Source organism: Micropterus dolomieu, linkage group LG06 (assembly GCF_021292245.1).
Source record: "Micropterus dolomieu isolate WLL.071019.BEF.003 ecotype Adirondacks linkage group LG06, ASM2129224v1, whole genome shotgun sequence".
NCBI classification, from domain to species: domain Eukaryota; kingdom Metazoa; phylum Chordata; class Actinopteri; order Centrarchiformes; family Centrarchidae; genus Micropterus; species Micropterus dolomieu.
In genome coordinates this window covers 13,203,617-13,222,211 of record NC_060155.1, presented here as the reverse complement: position 1 = coordinate 13,222,211, position 18,595 = coordinate 13,203,617, and the positions used below count along the sequence as shown (strand labels likewise).

The following is an 18,595-nucleotide window of genomic DNA, read 5'->3' as shown; positions in this document are numbered from 1 at the left end:
GCTTAAAATACTTTTAAACAGGACACTGAATTCCTGCTCCAATCTCCAGAGATGTTTATAGGGATTAAAATAGCTTAGATGTACATTTATGCTTGGTGATTCTTAAAACTAGCACATATTTCTCTTGGTCTATCATTACATCAATTCAGCAAAAACAACTAGTACCAATAATCCTTCAGCCTAAATTCCTGAGGTACTTGTAGAGATTGATTATATTGTCACACAAAATCATTTTACAGTTGCATTTGAACAAGTGACCTTTCCATCTCTGTCCTTATTGTGTTGCTTAAAGTGAACTGAATCTGATCTCAAATCTTGCAGAACTGCAAAGCTGATTAACTGTGTCACTGCTTAATCTGAAGAAAGGGTATGTTGCAACCAATTGTGTGTCCAATTATGGCCCTTGTAATCAGTGTGATATGAACCACATTGCATTAGACGCAAGATTCATGTACATAAACAAGGCATCCACTTGGTTTGAATGGATCTTGGTCTGAACCTGTCCACACATTTTACCTGTTTTTGTAATTACAAACCCACTCCGTTTGTGCATCTCATATTAAACACTCAACAGTCTATTTCACTCACATGTTCCCCGGCTGACGCAAGCACAGGGAACAAAGCATCAAACATTATCAATTTGGCTCGCTTGCTACATCATCAGTTGAATGGAGAACCCTGATTATGTAGTCACGTTTTCCACTCCGTTGCCAGAGCTTAGGATTGCATTCATAAAAGGCTCAAAGGAATATTTTGCAATCGTGTATTCTGTAATCTCTTATTTTGGTAATCATAGGGCCACAAATCTGCCCTTTGGCGTGCATTTAGTCCACTTTGTCTGACTGATGCCAACAGCTTTTATAAGATGGAGTGGAGTGACTGCCTGTTGCTAATAAACAATTTTTAAAAAATACATATATTTTGTCTTCTTTATTTATTTTTTTAACATGATAGCTTTTTAGCCTTCCAAAGAAAAAAAAAAGAAAACAAGATTACAGGAAATATTAATTTTCAGAATAAACATAAGCTGAAAAACACAGCAAAGGAAAAGCACGATGGAAAACTTGATATCTCAGTTGTAACTAGCACACCATAAAAAGAAGTCTCTCTCAATCTGAAATTCATTGGAACAGAGGTTTGTACAGTCGGGTCATCTATTTACTGTCCTAAGAACACAGTGGATTTTTACACAAATGTAACATATAATGTGAAGGTAGAAGATAAAACACAGGTAACAGGAAAATAGACAGCCACGCTATCACCAAACACACCACAAATCAAAAGGAAACCAATGATTGTAACTAATCCTACAGTGAATGGAAGTAAAGCAGCACAAAACAATAAAACAAAAGATGAGACGTGTAATAAAGAAAGTGACTTTGTACTAATTTGGATTTAAAATTAAACTGTTTCAAGTTCACCTCGAACATAGCCCCCAATTTGTTTCTTAAACGTGCAGCGTGCAACTTTGTCTCCCCCTTCTGACAGTGACAGTAATTACGCATCACTGTTGACATGAGCTTATGACCTATAAGCTCTGTCCTACTGAGTTGCTGTTGTTACTATGGTTGCTCCGCCCTTCAGCTCTGGCAAACCAATCATTGTTGATTGGCATACAACACATCTCTACCGATTCGCCAGCGCTGGAATGTTGCCACACACACCAAATTTAAATACTCCAGTATACTGCGAAATACGGAGAGATTTACCTGGCTTGGTAATTTGGTAAGGGCTTGAAGGTCCTCCACTCTAGCTTTAAAAGAACAGTTTGACATTTTGGGGAAAAATGTTTCTTCACTTTCTTGACAAAGTTGAGAAAATTGATACCGCTCTCATGCAATAGTATGAAGCTAGACGAGGGAGGAAATTTGCGTAACTTAACGACAGGAAGCAGGGGGAAATGACTAGCCTGGCTCTGTCCAAAGTTCAAAAACTGGCCTACAAGCACATGTACAGTTCATTACTTAGCACATTATATCTCATTTGTTTAATTTAAGTACATAAATGGCTGACACAATTTGTTGTCAAACAGCACATAACGCCCTGTAAAACCGCAAATTACTCGAGTTCGTGCTAGGCAATTTTTGAGCTTAGAAGCTATTCTATCTGTTTCCCCCTGATTTACGCTAAGCTAATCGCCTCCTGGTTGCAGCTTCTTACTCATCTCAAAGAATCAGGATGATTATCAATCTTGTCATTTAACTCTTGACAGGTAAGCAGATAAACTGCATTTCCCAAAATGTTGAACTTCTCCTTTAAACTGGAGCAAGCCTCTGTCCCTTCACTTCCACACAAAAATCAAATATCAAGCAGAAAGAAGCAGAGACTCACTACTGAATCACATGTTTCACGAAATACATTGTCAGGCTTACTTTAACGTGATGAGTGACTACTGACAGCTCTGAAAATATCAGCGATATAACTTTTGCATCTCAGGAAATAAAAGGAATGAAGTATTGATAGTGCAAGGTTATTAAGGTACATATATTAATATATTGTTTAGATACTGTCCTATAAGTAAAGTGCAAATCTCTGGATCAGCTGAAAAGTGTGTGCAAGCATTTCTAATTTTTGACTGACTGATCCACCTGCCCATGCACAAATGAGCCCTTTACATTGGCTGCCAGCTACTTTACACACCGTCTGATGAAACATTCAAGTTATACAACATAGTTTTCCCTTTAACTCAAAGCATTTTCTGTCTCGCCATCTGGAGCGGCCAAATATCATGTAGCCTTGATCTTCTTTGTAGTTGTAAACTTTGGGTGATTTCTGTTACGTATGTGTATATTTTCTTTTGTAATCCTGGCTAGCTGGGCAGAAATATCTTATTATCCAATGCCAACAGTAAACTATAGTTGTGAATTTCCGTATCTCCAAAGTGTAGGGCCATTTTGAGGAAGTCTTTGCCTACTGTCGCCATAGAAAACCTAAAATTAAATCCATTCTCTAACAACACCTTGCAGCATTTTGGTCAATACTCTTAACCCAATTATCCGTTTTAATGACGACCAACTAGAAATGTAGATGAGCTGGTGTCAGTTAGGGAGAAACACCACTGAGACCGGCTCAAGTGGAAATGCACAGTCATCGAGGAGCCCAAACAGCTCACACACATCCCACATGCTCACTCAGCATGACGAACACACACAAAAAATTGTGAAGGGTCACCTGGAAACACTTTACCAATTTCTGTAAATTAAGTTTAAGACCAGCTTATTTAGACCTGGGGGCATGGAAGGCCAACGTTAGGTGAATAAATCTGAATTTTTCAAAGTGCAAGAAAACAGCAAACACATTTAGCTCAAATTGTAGCTCCTCCCACTCTATAAGAGGGCAGTTGTTGGGTATGTGTGTGTTTGGGTCTGGAGGGGCCATGATTGGTCTAAGTTTGGTGGAGGAGGGATTAGAATTAGTTGGTCTCATAGGTGGAGAGAAGGGCAGCATCCACAGGCTCCATGCAGGAAGGGCAGGTGAAGGATCTCATCAGCCAGTCGTCTATACAGTCCATGTGGTAGATGTGCATACAGGGCAGGAACCGGATGGGATCCCCATATACAAAGTCCAGCATACAGATCACACATCTGAAAATGGATAAAATAAAGAGCTTAAACAGACACCAGAATAAAGCTGATATTGTAACATTAGACTCGAAATCAACTAGGACTTGAAGTAGTTGTTTTTTAGGATGCATTACAGGTGTGGAACTGAAATGATTTGTCAGTTAATCTAGCTGTGTGACAATAGAACATTTGGCAACAATTTTCAATCATTTAACTATTTTTTTTCCCAAATAAAAATGAGAAATATCTGGTTCCAGCTTCTCAAATGTGAGAATATGCATATTTATATCAACGTAATTTATATTACACATTAAACAAAAAGTTCCCCTGGTATACTGGTCATGATATCCACATTACAAATTGTTTTAATGATAACAGTGCTGTGTGGCAGTTATTATTTTCAAGGACTGATTATATGTTTAGCCTGTAAAATACAGTACAAAAATCACCACCACCACTATCCCGGAGCCTGAGGTTAAGAATTAAATTGCTTGTTTTGTTTGACCAACAGTCCAAAACCAAAAATATATTTTATTTAAAATTATTTAAAACAGAAGGGAAAAAAACAGCAAATCCTCACATTTAAAAGCTAAAACAAGCAAATGCTTGTCCAAGGAAGGTTAAAATCAAGGAGAACTGGACAGCTTGAAGACATTTTGCCTCTCATCCAATTGGCTTCTTTAGTTTGGCATTTCTGTGACAACTGACTTTCAAGTCAAGTCGATTTAATTTATACCGCCCCAAAAAACAACACAAAACACATTTAAAATAAAAAAAAACCCAGCTTTATCTGTACAATACATGCCACTCTCAACTCAGACTTAGACAATTAATAGATTATCAAAATTGTTATTGCATAATTTTCTGTCATGCACTTCCATTAATCGACTAATCTCTTCAGCACATATGTGAAACAAGAACAGCTTCACCTGCTTAATGTGCTGTGGATTTGTTTCCCATGGACCACATCATGCATTCTTATTTGAGATTAAATATTAATCACACATAAGTTTATAAAATATGATGTCTGAATTAATTAAGACTGCTCAGCACTAATGGCCTGCAGCCTTCCTCTGTGTAAACATCACATTGAAAAATGCAAAAAAAATCTCACTCTCTGATCTTTTTCTCTGAGCCGTCTTGCCCTCCATCATAAACACCCTTAGGGAGGTGCTGGATGAGGCCGATGCGCTGAGCAATGCGGACCTGCTCCTCCTCTGTCAGCTGGGTAGCCAGACGGGCCTGACTAGGCGTGGGATGGTACATGGGCATGTGAGCCTGCTCCTGGTTTCAGACAAAGAAACACCAAAGTGAAACAAAAACTGTTATCCTCCCATACCAGCTCACTTTGTCCATACAAAGCGGTCTGACTGGTCCGGATCGCTGCGCTGATAAACTAAAAAAAATAAAGAAGCTGTATGAACATTCTTGACAAGCCAGTTAGAGGGGATTACTTTAAATCCAGTTTCTGTACTCGGGTATACCTACTACTGACTACACTGGACCCGAGGCAGTCTTATAAATAGGCCACAGACATGAAACACTAGACACCGGGACCGCAGTACTGCAGAAGGATAACCTACTATATATTAACATTCAGGCTTTTAACTAATATTATTCTTATGGCCACTTATCCTACTCGTGCCATACACTTTCTTTTTCTTGAATCAATACCTTGGAAGTTGAGCGTTTGCTGTCTCTCACCTGGTACGGCGGAGGTGGCTCCAGGTCTGCATCTGTCCCGTCACCGAAACTCGCCCTGTCTGACTGGGATTCATGAAGCAGAGAAATGTCGTCTGATGTCGGAGACTTGAGACAGTTGCCCATATCTTCGTGTCTCTAGTCCTGGCCGACGTTAAAAATCAGACCTTTGCTGCTAAAGTTGCTCTCGGTGGCTAATTTTGTCTAAATATCCCAGAAACCAGTTCAAGTACCTACTAGTACAAAATATACAATGTACATGATTATAAAACTCCTACATAAACGTTAAATGTTAAAGCAAATGTTCACACTAGTTACTCTTCATGTTTACACCACAGACTGTATAAGGTTAACACGGACGTCCACCTGAAAAACAAAACAAAGAACTCCCTTGCTAACGAAAGCTAGCAGCCTAGCTAGCTACTTTTTCGCTAGCCAGCTGAGCGACTTCCTTGATAAGTATCGCTCATTCCTTTGTAAGAAACACAATTTCTTCTAAATTTCTACTTCAGCAGCAACTGTGGCTGTAACACTGAACGGTCTGAGTGCTGGACTGTAGCGACATTTCTGCCTTTTAACTTCGTGAGTAACATTAAACAGTTTGCTTCCTTGCTAGCTTTTTCTTCAACCAGAGGACATGTTATCAGTCCACTGGATATGACGTTAGATGTGATTCTGAGCGGTGATTGGATGATTTATTTTACGTATTCCGCGATAGAGTCAAAGTCCCACCCCTTTCGATTATAAAAAATAATAATAATAAACAAAAAAACAATGATTGTTCAATTGTTAATAATTCACGATGGATTTATTAATAAATTAATCATTATAATAAACAAAAAATCTGTCAATTTTACATTCAGATGTGTTACAAAAAATTAAAAATCCAAGCGATAAACATATAAATTGGATTAAACCTTGATCATTACTATATGCATTCTGTATGTCTAAAAAGGTTTGAGATATAGCTAAATGTAGGCATGCCACATGGTATACCTATACTAATTTGTGAAAAAAAAAAAAAAAATGTTCATTTGTGATTTTGTGTCAAATGTCAATTGTCATTATCATTTTTAACACCATAAACTAAATGTTAATATTTCCACCTAAAGACAACCCAGTATACAATGTGGTACAATAAAACGTAAAAAAATACAATTGCACCTTTATCACATGTAGGTTATAAACTGTATATCATATATTACATACTGTATCATATTTTTTATTTATTTATTTCATTTAACTAGTTCTTTATCATTTCCTCTGTCTTATGTGCTGCGGTTGACGATGGATGGATGGATGGATGGATGGATGGTAGCAGTTGTATTTTTGGTCAAGATAAACAAGAATTTCTCACTCATGTTTTCTTTAACTGTAAACTTAAAAACTTAGTCGTTTTCAACGTAAGGCCCTGAAGATTGATCTTACTGTAAATGTTTTGATCTTGAGTGGTAATTTTCATTCACAAATGTTTTTATTCACAAAAGAGTGAAATGTGTTTTCACTTATTCTGGCTGCTCAGGCTGAAGTTTGTGGAGCTAAGTATGTGATGCTTACAAACTACATGAACCAATAAGGATGATTAAGGTGCAATTGTTCATTTTGACAGGTGCAACAAAATGAATGGAGAATTAATGGAGGATCAGTGAGATGATTTTGATATGGCTGAATTCCATTTAGCTGCATCAGTTTTGTGGTCATGGTATAGTACATGCTGGCTTTCAATAAAACAGAACCAATGTTAATGTTATTAATAACACCTTGTACTTACCGGTGAAAAAGGATCATGCATGTCTGTACACTGCCACACAGTTATAGAAGATTGATCAGGTACGGGTGAAAACACCTGTGTGGGTGAACATATGTGTTTAGAGCCTTTAAAAAAGCATTTTATAATTTTATGTTTTTAAACAGTTTCTTGCTTGTGATCAGTGTTAAAAACTAATAAGTATAGTAAATCAAGAAAGTACATTTAAGAAACAGCACAAACAATCAATTTCCAAATGCACTTAAAATGGTTTCGGTGTGAGTGTTATTGTGTTGCTCAAGGCTTCTCACTTATAAAAGGTATTTGATGTTTTTCCAGGCTCTATATAAAAAATTTTTAAAAACAGTGGCAACTTGAGGACAACTTTATTTGTATATACAGCTATTATACACATAAAAACCCACAAAGTATTTGCATTCCAGGAACGTATGATACAAATCTCCATGTTTTTGGTTAAGTGAGTTTCACAGAATTGGCCTTCTTTAGGCAAATAAAACAAAAACACAAACCTTAAAATGAACATTTCCAAAGATTCCTTTACCTTTAAAGCTCATCAGCTGATACAGTTTAATTTTATTTTTTTTCTCTTAATGTTACAAACAGCATACGTTCTCTGTACATTATTAGTAAGTAATAAGAGTAATGTTAATTTGTGAAGCAAATGTGTCATGGTGTGTCTACAGTGTTTCTACAGTCATTGTCTGCAATGGTTCATACAATATTCACAAGGAAGAAAAAGGTGAAAATAGATTAAAGATCATTTTGTTTTCATATCAGTTCATGGTAAAATTACATGCCAACAACAATTCATAAACTCAAATGTTAAATATAATTGTTGGAAAGTTTCTTGTTTAAAGGGTGTTCACTGGAAAAAAATAAAAGCAAAAAGCTGTTTTAATGGATAACTGAGGTTTGTAACAATAACACAGGGTGAAACAACAAATAAACCTTTCTGTGTTATCCTGTAACTGTATTCATATCTCAAAAGTTATTGTGTCCAATACCAAAAAGAAAAATAAATCAGCAGTTTTTTTCACATTCATTCATACTGTAAAAAAATCCAGCATTATTGAGTGTTACTTATTAGTATCCACATTATCTGGTATATCAGATCGCCTTCACACAATGGCTTGTTGTATTGATCTGGTCTAATAAATGGCGATGGTGTGGTGATCACAATGTATGTACAAAACAATTAATTTATAAGAAAATGTAGTTACATATTCACACCCCACAGATAAATACTGTTAAGAGCAACACTGAATGATTTAAAAACATCTTCAGAAATGAAAGTACCTATTGACACAAATTACATAATTTGATCCATTCATTTCTTTTCTGCATCCTGCAACTATTTGAGATGTATTATTACTCTCTGTCATCAAGTACAAGTCAGGAAATAGACCTTATTTATTGTCAGTATTCTGTGTGAATTGGCAACTACAGTTTCAGGAAGTATTGTTCTTTTCGTTTCAGGTTCACATTTGACCAAACATCCAGAGGACTCATGGCCTCGAAGCACTGATGCAAAAAGAGTCACATTAACTTTGATCCTGTACACTGTCGTGCAGAGTCCTCTAACACCTCTCTGGGATTCCCCCTCCCACCTCACGGTATGCCTCCTGTCCCTAGCACCTGTCGTCCTCCTCTGTATCGCTGAGAGGATCACAGCCTGCAACTGAGGCTGTCTGCGCCAGACGCTTCCGAAAATGTCCGTTGGGGACCTGCCAGCCGGTCCGCAAGCGCGGGCGGGCTGAGCTGATGGTGTTAGAGCGTCCCAGGCTGCAGGCCACAGCCGCCTCAAAGGTCAGCGTCTCCATGGGACCAGAGGGGTCTGGGCTGTGGTCGTCCTCTTGGGAGGCCAAGAACGGCTCGGAGGGGTAGCGTCGAGGTGGGGACGGGTAACGGCCTGCCTCGCACAGCCTCTCACCTGCGACCCCCTCTTGGGTGTCCCAGGTGGGCTTGCCCCGTCTCATGGTCTCTGGGCTACCTTGTTCATCCTCGTCTTCACCGACGGAGGGGTGTGTGCGACACTCGAGCGGGGAGTAGGAGATGTGAGGGCGGGGGCGAGTCGGGGTCTGTGATATCGGTCGTCGGCCGCTGGGAGTGCTGGACTCTGAGGTGGAGGGCACCGGACTGTCCGAGCTGTTGCCCTGAAGATGAGAATAAACAATGATGTCATGGACTGTCGCCTTCAAGGTTATCGTTTAAAAAACGTATACCTGTCAAAATGTAAAGGGGCATTCCACTAATTTAGCAACACACTTCCACAAAGTTGTGAGGCCTGTGAGAGACACATAAAAGATAAATGGTCAAACTGCCTGGTGACATCATCAGACTTAACTGGCTTAATCTAAACTAGCAGTTTTCAGGTTAAATTAAATTGAAGTTTAAATGGAATATGTACTCCTAGCTGGTGCCGGATTGCAAGACATTACAAAAACAAGATGCAGCATTCTTTTTTCCCAATCCCTCGCTCCAGCCAATCCATCTTTCATTCTGCTGACTCCTTTTTACATTTTGTTTGGGCTGGGCAATTCAATATTATTGTATACAATATTTAACTTGTTACTTAAAAAAAATGTTTTATTCTGTTATCCACATAAATGACTCCCAGAAAATCATACAGAAGTTACAGAAGGCTTTTGTTTAACATAATGCATAAGTGGAACAGTGTTAAGTGTCTTTTATTTATCCCCTGGGAAACTGTTGAACTGTTTGTGTGATTTTACATACATTTACCATATTGTGACACTGATATCAGAAAAATATTCTTATTAATATTGTATTATTTCAACTACAGCAGCGTTTGCAGTCTTTTTCTACAGATTTAGGCTACACAGTCAGCTGTTTTCTAATCACAAAATGCAAAACTGTTCTTGTCCACAATACAACTAAAAGAATCCCTAGGCTCACCATCACTTTGGTGACCTGTGGACAACAATTGTAGCGTTCACTTGACAACTCACCAGAAAAAATACAAACAGTTGACTGGAGGGAAAATTGGCTTTTTCATTTTTAATTTTACTTTAAAGTCATTTCATTTGTGAGCCTGCTTTTTTTGCTGTCCCTGAATCGGTTAGCTGGACATTTAGGCTTTTCTGACCTACCTGTTTATCTTGGGTGTGTGCTCTCTCTACACTAGAGGATCGTGAGGGCTGCAAGCTTCTTTCCTCTGAGTTACAACGAGACGTGTCCGGAGAGAGGAGGTGACAGCGTTCCTTAGACCGGCCACGCTCCCTGTCGCTCTGCTGCCGGTGCTCAGACCGAGAAACTAGAGGGGAGACATAAAACATAAAATGGCAGACAAAGAGAAAAAGAGATAATGGGTGACAACTAAGGCTGAAACGATTTATCGAGAAATTCGAATAATGTGATTACTGAAAAGCATCAATGCAAATTATTTGCATCGATGCTTCGTTTAATCAATGTAACTATACAGCGCACTGCTTCGCATAGACAATTATTACTGTCGCACAATGCACTTAGGCTGTGGGCAAGTGAAGACAATGTGATTTGATGGCGCTGTTTGCAAAGTGGAGAAAGAGAGAGAATTTAGCGAGGGATAAAAAGAGAAAAAGACAGAAAGTGTTCAAGGTATGGGATTATTTCAAGCTAAAAGAAAACAACAGCTCTGTACAGTGGGTCTTCTGGAAAACGGAATAACCAAAACAATGCTTTTGTTTTCCGAGCAGAAAGCATCCGGTGATATGAGTTACACAGCTGGTCCCGTGGGGTGCCAAGCAAAAGTATTTCTTGTCTGATTACTCGATGAATGGATGAAATAATCTGTAGAATCATCAATTATTAAAATCATCATTAGCTGCAACCCAAGTGACAACATAATTTTGTTCCTCAAAATGTAATGGTAAATATAACGCGGTTGGTATCCAGCCATCTAATAGAGAGAAGTGTCTTCGACAAACCAAGAAACTTAACATAAACATATTTTCCTCTTATTGGCATGGCCAACCAGAATAGGTCTGGCTTGGCCTCTAACCATATAAATGTACCAGTTTTAGTATTTAAGATTCAAATTCTTTTACAAATAGGATAAATAATTATTTTATGTTGCTGGGGTTTGTTCGACCAATATCAATTCCACCTACCACATCAGTAAAAAAAAAATTCATTAACTTAACATTTTTACTGCAACAATAACAAGTTGATCAACAAGACACATTGTCACTATGGACCTTTCCTGTGTTTTATCACCAGTTATCTTTGGTTGCAAATGGTAGGGGGGGAATATCACTTCACACTGTATGCAAACAAACTAACCAGCAGCCTTGTAGCTTTTGTGACGAGGTCGATAAACTCGCTCAGGACTTTTCTCCTCCTGCCAAAGACCGTTCACCCGCTGATCTGCAACAGTGGAGGCTGAACGCTTCATGGAGCCACTTGCGACCTCCGTCTGCTTGTATGTGAAAACACAAAACAGACAAAACAGACATTAAACATTAAAAATACTGTAATTACATTCAGATTATTTCATTCAGAAAGCAAGTGAACCATTGCAGAGAGGCTTAAAAAATAAAATGTCATGCTTTAGTAAGTGAAACAAAACAGTGCATCCTAATAGTATTGTTAGGTTTAGTTTCCTCTATTCTGGAGATGAAAGAGATCAACGTAAGAAGGCGATGCATCAGCATTCACAATATCACATCCCATTTTAAAAATAGTTTGAGCCTAAATCAAACTCCCAAAGTGGCAAAAGACAAGCCAAAACTCTACTGATTTAAACTTCTCGGCATCTCGTGCACATAAGGGAAAAGGCGCTTTGGCGTTAGAGCCCATGCAGCCACTGACGTCCGTAAGATCCAGCACAGAGGCCGTGTCGTGGAAGTTGTGTATACCTGCAACTCTACAGCCAGACGGGGCATGGAAGAGGCCCGCACACACAGGCCCCTCCCTAGTGGAAGCTCCAGAGGGGCTTCAATCCCCCTACTGCACTCGCCCACCTAGGTGGAGTACAGAAACAAGAAAGGAGGGCAAGAAGAGACAGAGCACCAATCAGGCTCGTCCCCGCCAGGACTGCTTCTATATTTACGGAGGTCCAGTTCAGGTGAGAGGAGGGCAGACAAGCCATTTCATCACTGAGGGTCATCTATCATAGCCATTTCAATCCAGTCAGAAGCCATTCCAGCCAAAAACGGACAGGTTAAAAACTAGCAACAGGAAAACTGACTCCAAGGGGGAATAGAAACAGTGTGAGGTTGTATAAAAGGAGCAAAGAGTGGCGAAGATAAGTGAGAAAGGACAAAAAACAAAACAGTTCACAGGGAAAGATGGAATCCATGTTTCAGCTGGGAAGTACATTCAGTCATGCATGTTCAGGTCTTAACAGCTACACAAACAGAGCCACACAACATCTGTCTAGGGGCCGATCACATTCCTATGCAAGAACAAACACTAATATGCGGGTATTTTAGAATCATTTCATATCATTCATCTAGCAAGCAAGGTAGATCGGTAAACACACAGCAAAACTTTGACAATCTGCCGTTGCTATTTCAACCTCCACGGGACTAAAAGACAGGAGCACAGAGAGCAGTGATGCTGTGCTCGGCAAGGCACTGAGAAAAGTCACAGGAACAACATTCATTAAAAAATGTTTATACACTTGGATAAAAGTTGAGCCTTATGATTGTTCAGAATGAAACTCTAAGACAGTGGTTCCGAACCTTAGGGATCACAAGGTGACCCTAAAGGGCAACACACAACAGCGGTGTACGATGTGTGTCAAAACACACATATCCATCGTTTTCTACTTTCTTGTATTTCTATTGACAAATCCTACGTAACATAAAATACATCAGGGAGAACGGAGAATGTTTGCTTTTTGGTTGTGTTTTATCAGAAGGCAGAAGTTCAGAGATGTTTTCTGTGAGTGTGTGATGGTGGGTAACGAATGGCCGGTGCAAGCTGCACTTTCTGCTTGAAGTGGCTTCACTTATTGCTGAGCGCTCATCCATAGTGGGCTACTATTAGCTACTATTATCCTGGATCATGGCTGGATTCTTAAACATGATGGATCGGTTGATACAGGAGCAGAATCGTGTTTTTGTTGCACCAAATGCCTTTTTATACTGATGGTCTGTTTACCACAGCATTATGTAATGCATGTGTGTGTGTGTGTGTGTGTGTGTGTGTGTGTGTGTGTGTGTGTGTGTGTGTGTGGCACTGACAAAGAAAGAAAGGGATCTTTTTGATATTGAAACTTGGCTTCAGACTGTCCTGTTCTTACACAGGCTGCTTTTGTGTGTTTTCCTAATTATAGAAATTGCTCCTCAGTATTTGGCTAATACTGTTACATTATCAGTATTGTAACAGCTTGTTACAATAACTACTTGTAAAATCTGAGTATCCCTATACTATATATATATGTATACTAAAACGTCTTTTGTCTGGTGTAGTGTAGGGATGGGAGCCCAATGTGTGCTATGGGTGTCAAGTGACATGACACTATGTGATACCACAGATGTGTGTTGCACTTTTTGTTGTGAAATTAATAACAACAGGACAAGAAAAAATAACTAAACAAACATATTTCATGCTAAAATTATGTTTTTCACTTTGACTAACTGGTCACACCCACTACACAACCTGTGACAAGGCAACAACGCTTTGTTTTCAAGAGTTAAAAAGGTTGAGAACCACTGTTTTAAGAAATTGTCGTGGTATTAATGGTCTTTTTGGTCATCTTTCTTACAAGATTCTGCTGTTGACTAGCATCAACGTCGGAGCTTATGGGCTGCAAAAATAGTTCCTGGGGTGAGATGGGGCTCAAAGCCACAAAGCCTCCTCTGGTCCTGTATGGGAACAGAGAGAAACAGTAAAACAAACAGATAAATAGAGGCACAGGTACAAATATAACAAAACTGCAGGTGTTCACAGACTCACAGGGCTGAGCCAGCACTGTGGGCCATCATCGGCAGTGTCTGGGTGTTGGACAGAATGTCCTCGGGGAGGGCGGAGGCATCCAGACGCTTGAACATTAAGTTACTCTTCTGAAATGAGAGAAACAAAAACACAACAAATCAAATACAGGTACAGGGGCTTCCTTCCAATTGATTTTTCACGTTGCTGAAAGGTGCAGGAAAGACATATATGTGGTCAGAATGGATCGAGTACTTTACGCTCTAAAGACATGACTTCACATGAAACACAATTAAGTGTACATATTGCCATCCCTCCCTGTATGTACATACTGTAGTTCTGTATAGTACCAAAGGATGCTTATCTATATAATATGGCCAATTGGGAAGGAACTTGATTGGACTGTTTCGCTAGACTGGAATTTTTTTCTCTGCTTCTGTTTTATTAACATTTTAAAAGTGAGGTGATAAAGCATTACAGCTATCAAAGCTTACGATTTAGATTTTATTTTTTTCCCTCCATGTAACTGTTCTAATTGGGTCTTAAATGTGTTTTTTTAGTTTTGCATCTCCTCCTTTTTTAAAATGTATTTATATATCTATCCTTCCTTGAATACATAATTGTAAAACAGGGTGAATACAGTATATCGGGGTGCCAGAAAGTTCATAACAGCATGCAGAGCTGACCTGAGCTTCAAGTTGCTGCCTGAGCTTCTTGGCTTTGTTTTGTTTGAAGTAGTCCATTATCATCATGGAAGCGTAGATCTTCCCCACTGTCATGTCCGTATCTGTGAGGGCAGACACACTACGTTAACTGTTACTGCTTGTCTCTCAGCAGTACACTGAGTGTTTCCTCCATAGTTAGAGCCAGACCTTTGTTGATAGGTACCAGTAGATCCAAGTTCTTCTGGGGCAGATAAGGCCAAATGATACTGATCTCTTTTTGCAGTTCACTGTCCAGACCGATACGGTCCTCCCCACCTGTGACAAACATCCACATTCATCACCTTAGCAAATATATAATATATGTCATATTATGACAAGTCATTTAAGCCTAACATACCTTTCTGAGGATGTGTGCATTTGTTTGTTTTGAATGATAGGGAATTGAATATTTTTGAGTTTTGGTTTGTTGGTGGAACAAAAAAAAGCAATTTGAGGAAGTCACATTGGGCAGTGGACATTTTCTAGAACAAACAACTAAACAACAAACCAAAATAATAAATTAGCAGATAATTGATAATGAAAATAATTGCAGCCCTAGATGTCATATCACAATCATACTATGTTTATTAGTGACACTGACCTCTGGCTATTTTGATGTCCAAAGCAGTGCGGATGAGCGACATCAGGGTGGATGTGAAGTGGACTGTCATGTCCTCATCCACAGGCATGTTCATCAACACCAATCTCTGAGAGACAACAAGGTACGGAGAGAGGAAGAGAGAAGGAGATTCATTCATTCATAATTTATTTTATCCAAATAAGAGAACATGAACTCAGTTCTATTACCCTTAACTTAATAAAACGTCTGTCCACCTTATTTATAATTCATACTGCTCTTTTCTATACATAGGATTTTACCTTATAGGCGATCTTAGCAGGACATTTTTTGCCCAGGCCCAGGGGTGGTGACATGTGTGTTAACATCTCATACATGGCAGTGTAGTGGATACGACCACTTCATGGGAAAAAAAGAAGCAGAATGTGGAGAGGTTAATGAAAGTATAAACTCAGATCATATAGAGATGAAGACAAACGGCTCATTCATTTTATACTTCTACTTCAACTTGTTATGTGGCATCAAACTTAAAGAACAATGTTTTCTTTTTCTTGCAAAAAAAGTGGACTTTAGCACAGTCAGATCAAGTTGTGCTAAAGAGTTCAATGCAATGAAAAATTTATTAACATTTCACATGCTTTGATGGCCCTCTGCTGGATGAAGATAGAACAGGATGTTGATCAGGTCTGCTTGAAACTAAATAAAAATAGATAAATGCTGATGATCAAGTCTCACCATGCCAGACGATCATACTCCCCCCAGATGCGAACAAACTCGTCCAGGTGATGGGGACCCAGGATTGATGAATCTCGTGTCAGGTACTCAAAGTTGTCCATGATCACAGCCACAAACAGATTTAGCATCTAAAAAAAGGACATATACAACAGATTTTTTTTTTTTGAAGAAAAGCAGTGTGCAAGACAGCCAAAAAACTGACAAACATAAACAGAACGTTATTGTGCTTAAGCCCTGACCAGGAAGGAGCTGAAGAAGATGAATGAGACGAAGTAGCAGTAAGCAAAGTCAGTCCCGCAACCTCCCTCGTGGTCTGGAGACATGGTGAGGGGGGCTATAGAGGGGTCTGGTTCACATTCCTGCCCCGACAGACACGAAAGCATAATCTCCTGCCAGGACTCCCCCGTTGCACTCCTGGTGGTTTAAACACAAACAAACACCTATGTGACATTGAATTTAAGATCCATTTTGAAAACATCTAGAAATGAAAAGGAATCTTGGAAGATATTCTTTGATAAGCCCACCTGAAGAGCAGCATCAGCGCTCCGAAAAAGGTCTTAAAATTGTTGTGTTGATTGATGTGACTCTCATCATTCAGCTTGATGTTTCCAAACACCTGCAGAAAACAGGTAGTAAAATAATGACTTCTGTTTATTTCATTGGATCCTCATTAGCTTCTGCCATAGCAGTTTGAATCTTCGTGGGGTCCATACATATGAATCCAATCAATACCACACCACTATTAATATCAATAAATTGTTAAAATTACCTCACATAATATGAATAAAAGTAAGGCAAAGAATGTGTCTAAAAACTCATACAAATTACATTAATACAGCTACATTTGAGCACATAGCCATCCATAAGATTTGTGAAAACTAAGATGAAATCAGATTAAAAAAAACGTGTATATTTAGTCACAGAGTCTACATTTGTTTCTTAAAAGAGTAAGCACTCCATTCCACAGAAGCCCTGTACATAATGTATAATTATAATGTATGTATTAAAAAATCTTGGCTCAAGGAATAAGTAATGGCTTTCCTCATAAAAGCAAGCACTTTAGTCTGTTATGTTATGTTATTTGTGATATATTAATGAAAGGATACCTGCATTCCAATTATGGCATATATGAAGAAAAGCATAGCGATGAGAAGACAGACATAAGGAAGCGCCTGTTGGAGAAGAGACAGCAAGGGCGGTTGTTTAAAACTCATCATAAAGGCAAGAATTTGGAAAATAATATCAACATCTTTGTGCGAGGAATCAAAATGACAAGACAGAGGAAGCTGACTGTAAAATTTTCCAACCTTGAAAGATTGCACAAAGGTCCATAGCAGAATACGGATGGTGTAACCTTGTCTCAGCAGCTTGATCAACCTGGCTGCTCGAAAAAGCTTCAAAAAACTCATGTTGATGGTGTTCACCGACTGGGACAGACGTGCAAATGGTTGGAGAGAGGGTGACACAAGAGAGAGGGAGGGAGGGGGAGAGTGGCAGACAGAAGGGAGAGACAGGATGTAAAACACAGATGGCGAAATTCATCACAACATGACTTAAGTTGTGTCTGGAGGCAGGGATCATAACACACTAAACTTGGAAAGAAAGAATGCTGCATTTGAAGACTATTTGTGTCTTTCTTTTTAGGTTCACAACATTGCGAAAATGAATGTTGTCTTGGCAGTAACTTACCTGTAAATCCACAATTATCTCAGTGATGCTGCCAAGAACAGTGATGAAATCAAAAATATTCCAAGTATCTCGAAAGTAGTTCTACAGAAAAAGAAAATGTTTTAATTCATTTGAATAAACATTGACAAGTTCTTCACTTGAGCTAGATGTGCTTCTGCCTTCAATTTATGTCTTCTTGTGTTAATACTCACCACAAGACCAAAGGCCATTATCTTGAGTATACACTCCAAGGAGAAGAGGACAGTGAAGGCTGTGTTGAGGTGTTTTAGGACTGTGTCATAGGCTGTTGGGGCCGAGTAGTACTGAAGGAAAATGTAAAATAAAACTATTGTTACAGATCACATTGAGTGTACTAATTAAATTTTTTGTAGACATGACACTACCTCCACACACACATTTAAAGTTCATAATAATGGATTTGCATGACTTGGCCTGTGCAAAATAAACTTAAAATGTGTTTGCAATTGTTAATCACAGTTTACATTTCATTGTCTTTATTCATATTTGTTGTTATTGTCATATGGTGCAGCAATTTTTAGGAGTAACTCTCCTGGAAAATACGCCTGTTGTGGTGCATTCAGGTGCTTGTTGGAAGATCCAATTTCTGAGGAGAAGCACAGCCTATGGTATGAAGTCTGTTGTCAAACCTCGAACCTCGACGACAAACAATAAACAATGAAACGTGAGCACTGCAGAAAGAATTGTGTGAATTTTGTACGTTTCTTCATTGAAATGTTTCTCTTTGACATGTATGTCTCAAGTCTTAAATGTGTCTGTTTCTATAAACGCAACAAACGAAAGAGATTTTTTTTTTTTAAAGTTCTTCCCTGTTCTTAAAACTTTGGTTTTAATTTTCGTATTTTTGTTCCATCGTTCCATTGTACTACCCAAAACACGTGCTGAGATCTCGAAACGCAATGCTCACAAGAAGTACGGGGCAAGAAACAAGATCAGATACGTTGTAAACAAATTGACAGTT

At 38.8% G+C, this 18,595-nt stretch overlaps 2 protein-coding genes across 3 annotated transcripts in view; both read right to left on the bottom strand.

The window, feature by feature from the left end:
- Positions 1–37: 37 nt before the first annotated feature.
- Positions 38–5,906, bottom strand: LOC123972829 (RING finger protein 11-like). 2 transcript variants are annotated; one of them, XM_046052529.1, is made up of 3 exons: positions 5,238–5,906; positions 4,678–4,847; positions 38–3,584 (listed from the first exon to the last, which is right to left on the bottom strand). In XM_046052529.1, exons 1-3 carry the CDS (start codon positions 5,388–5,390, stop codon positions 3,413–3,415), a joined length of 495 nt encoding a protein of 164 aa, XP_045908485.1. In that variant the 5' UTR covers positions 5,391–5,906; the 3' UTR covers positions 38–3,412. The 2 variants fall into 2 exon arrangements, with proteins under 2 accessions (XP_045908485.1, XP_045908487.1); XM_046052531.1 differs by having other exon boundaries at positions 5,268–5,906.
- A 1,475-nt stretch (positions 5,907–7,381) lies between these two features.
- The window catches only part of cacna1eb (calcium channel, voltage-dependent, R type, alpha 1E subunit b), a 60,589-nt gene continuing 49,375 nt past the window's right edge, over positions 7,382–18,595 (bottom strand). Inside the window, exons 33-49 of the mRNA XM_046052523.1 lie at positions 17,808–17,918; positions 17,617–17,697; positions 17,235–17,354; positions 17,034–17,099; positions 16,452–16,543; positions 16,167–16,341; positions 15,928–16,055; positions 15,495–15,591; positions 15,217–15,322; positions 14,784–14,891; positions 14,598–14,698; positions 13,936–14,042; positions 13,745–13,844; positions 11,889–11,993; positions 11,314–11,449; positions 10,143–10,306; positions 7,382–9,185 (exon numbers count right to left, since the gene is read on the bottom strand). Of these exons, the coding sequence (XP_045908479.1) occupies positions 8,661–9,185; positions 10,143–10,306; positions 11,314–11,449; positions 11,889–11,993; positions 13,745–13,844; positions 13,936–14,042; positions 14,598–14,698; positions 14,784–14,891; positions 15,217–15,322; positions 15,495–15,591; positions 15,928–16,055; positions 16,167–16,341; positions 16,452–16,543; positions 17,034–17,099; positions 17,235–17,354; positions 17,617–17,697; positions 17,808–17,918 (2,322 nt within the window). The 3' untranslated portion in view covers positions 7,382–8,660. The remainder of the gene's footprint in view (positions 9,186–10,142; positions 10,307–11,313; positions 11,450–11,888; positions 11,994–13,744; positions 13,845–13,935; positions 14,043–14,597; positions 14,699–14,783; positions 14,892–15,216; positions 15,323–15,494; positions 15,592–15,927; positions 16,056–16,166; positions 16,342–16,451; positions 16,544–17,033; positions 17,100–17,234; positions 17,355–17,616; positions 17,698–17,807; positions 17,919–18,595) is intronic.

What these genes read in the sequence shown, in the direction of transcription:
- LOC123972829 (XM_046052529.1), bottom strand. Translation starts at nt 5,390, where the DNA reads ATGGGCAACTGTCTCAAGTCTCCGACATCAGACGACATTTCTCTGCTT. An exon ending in GCAAACGCTCAACTTCCAAG is followed by an intron (nt 4,848 to 5,237) that starts GTATTGATTCAA and finishes GTCTGAAACCAG; the next exon opens with GAGCAGGCTCACATGCCCAT. An exon ending in TCAGAGAAAAAGATCAGAGA is followed by an intron (nt 3,585 to 4,677) that starts GTGAGATTTTTT and finishes ATCCATTTTCAG; the next exon opens with ATGTGTGATCTGTATGCTGG.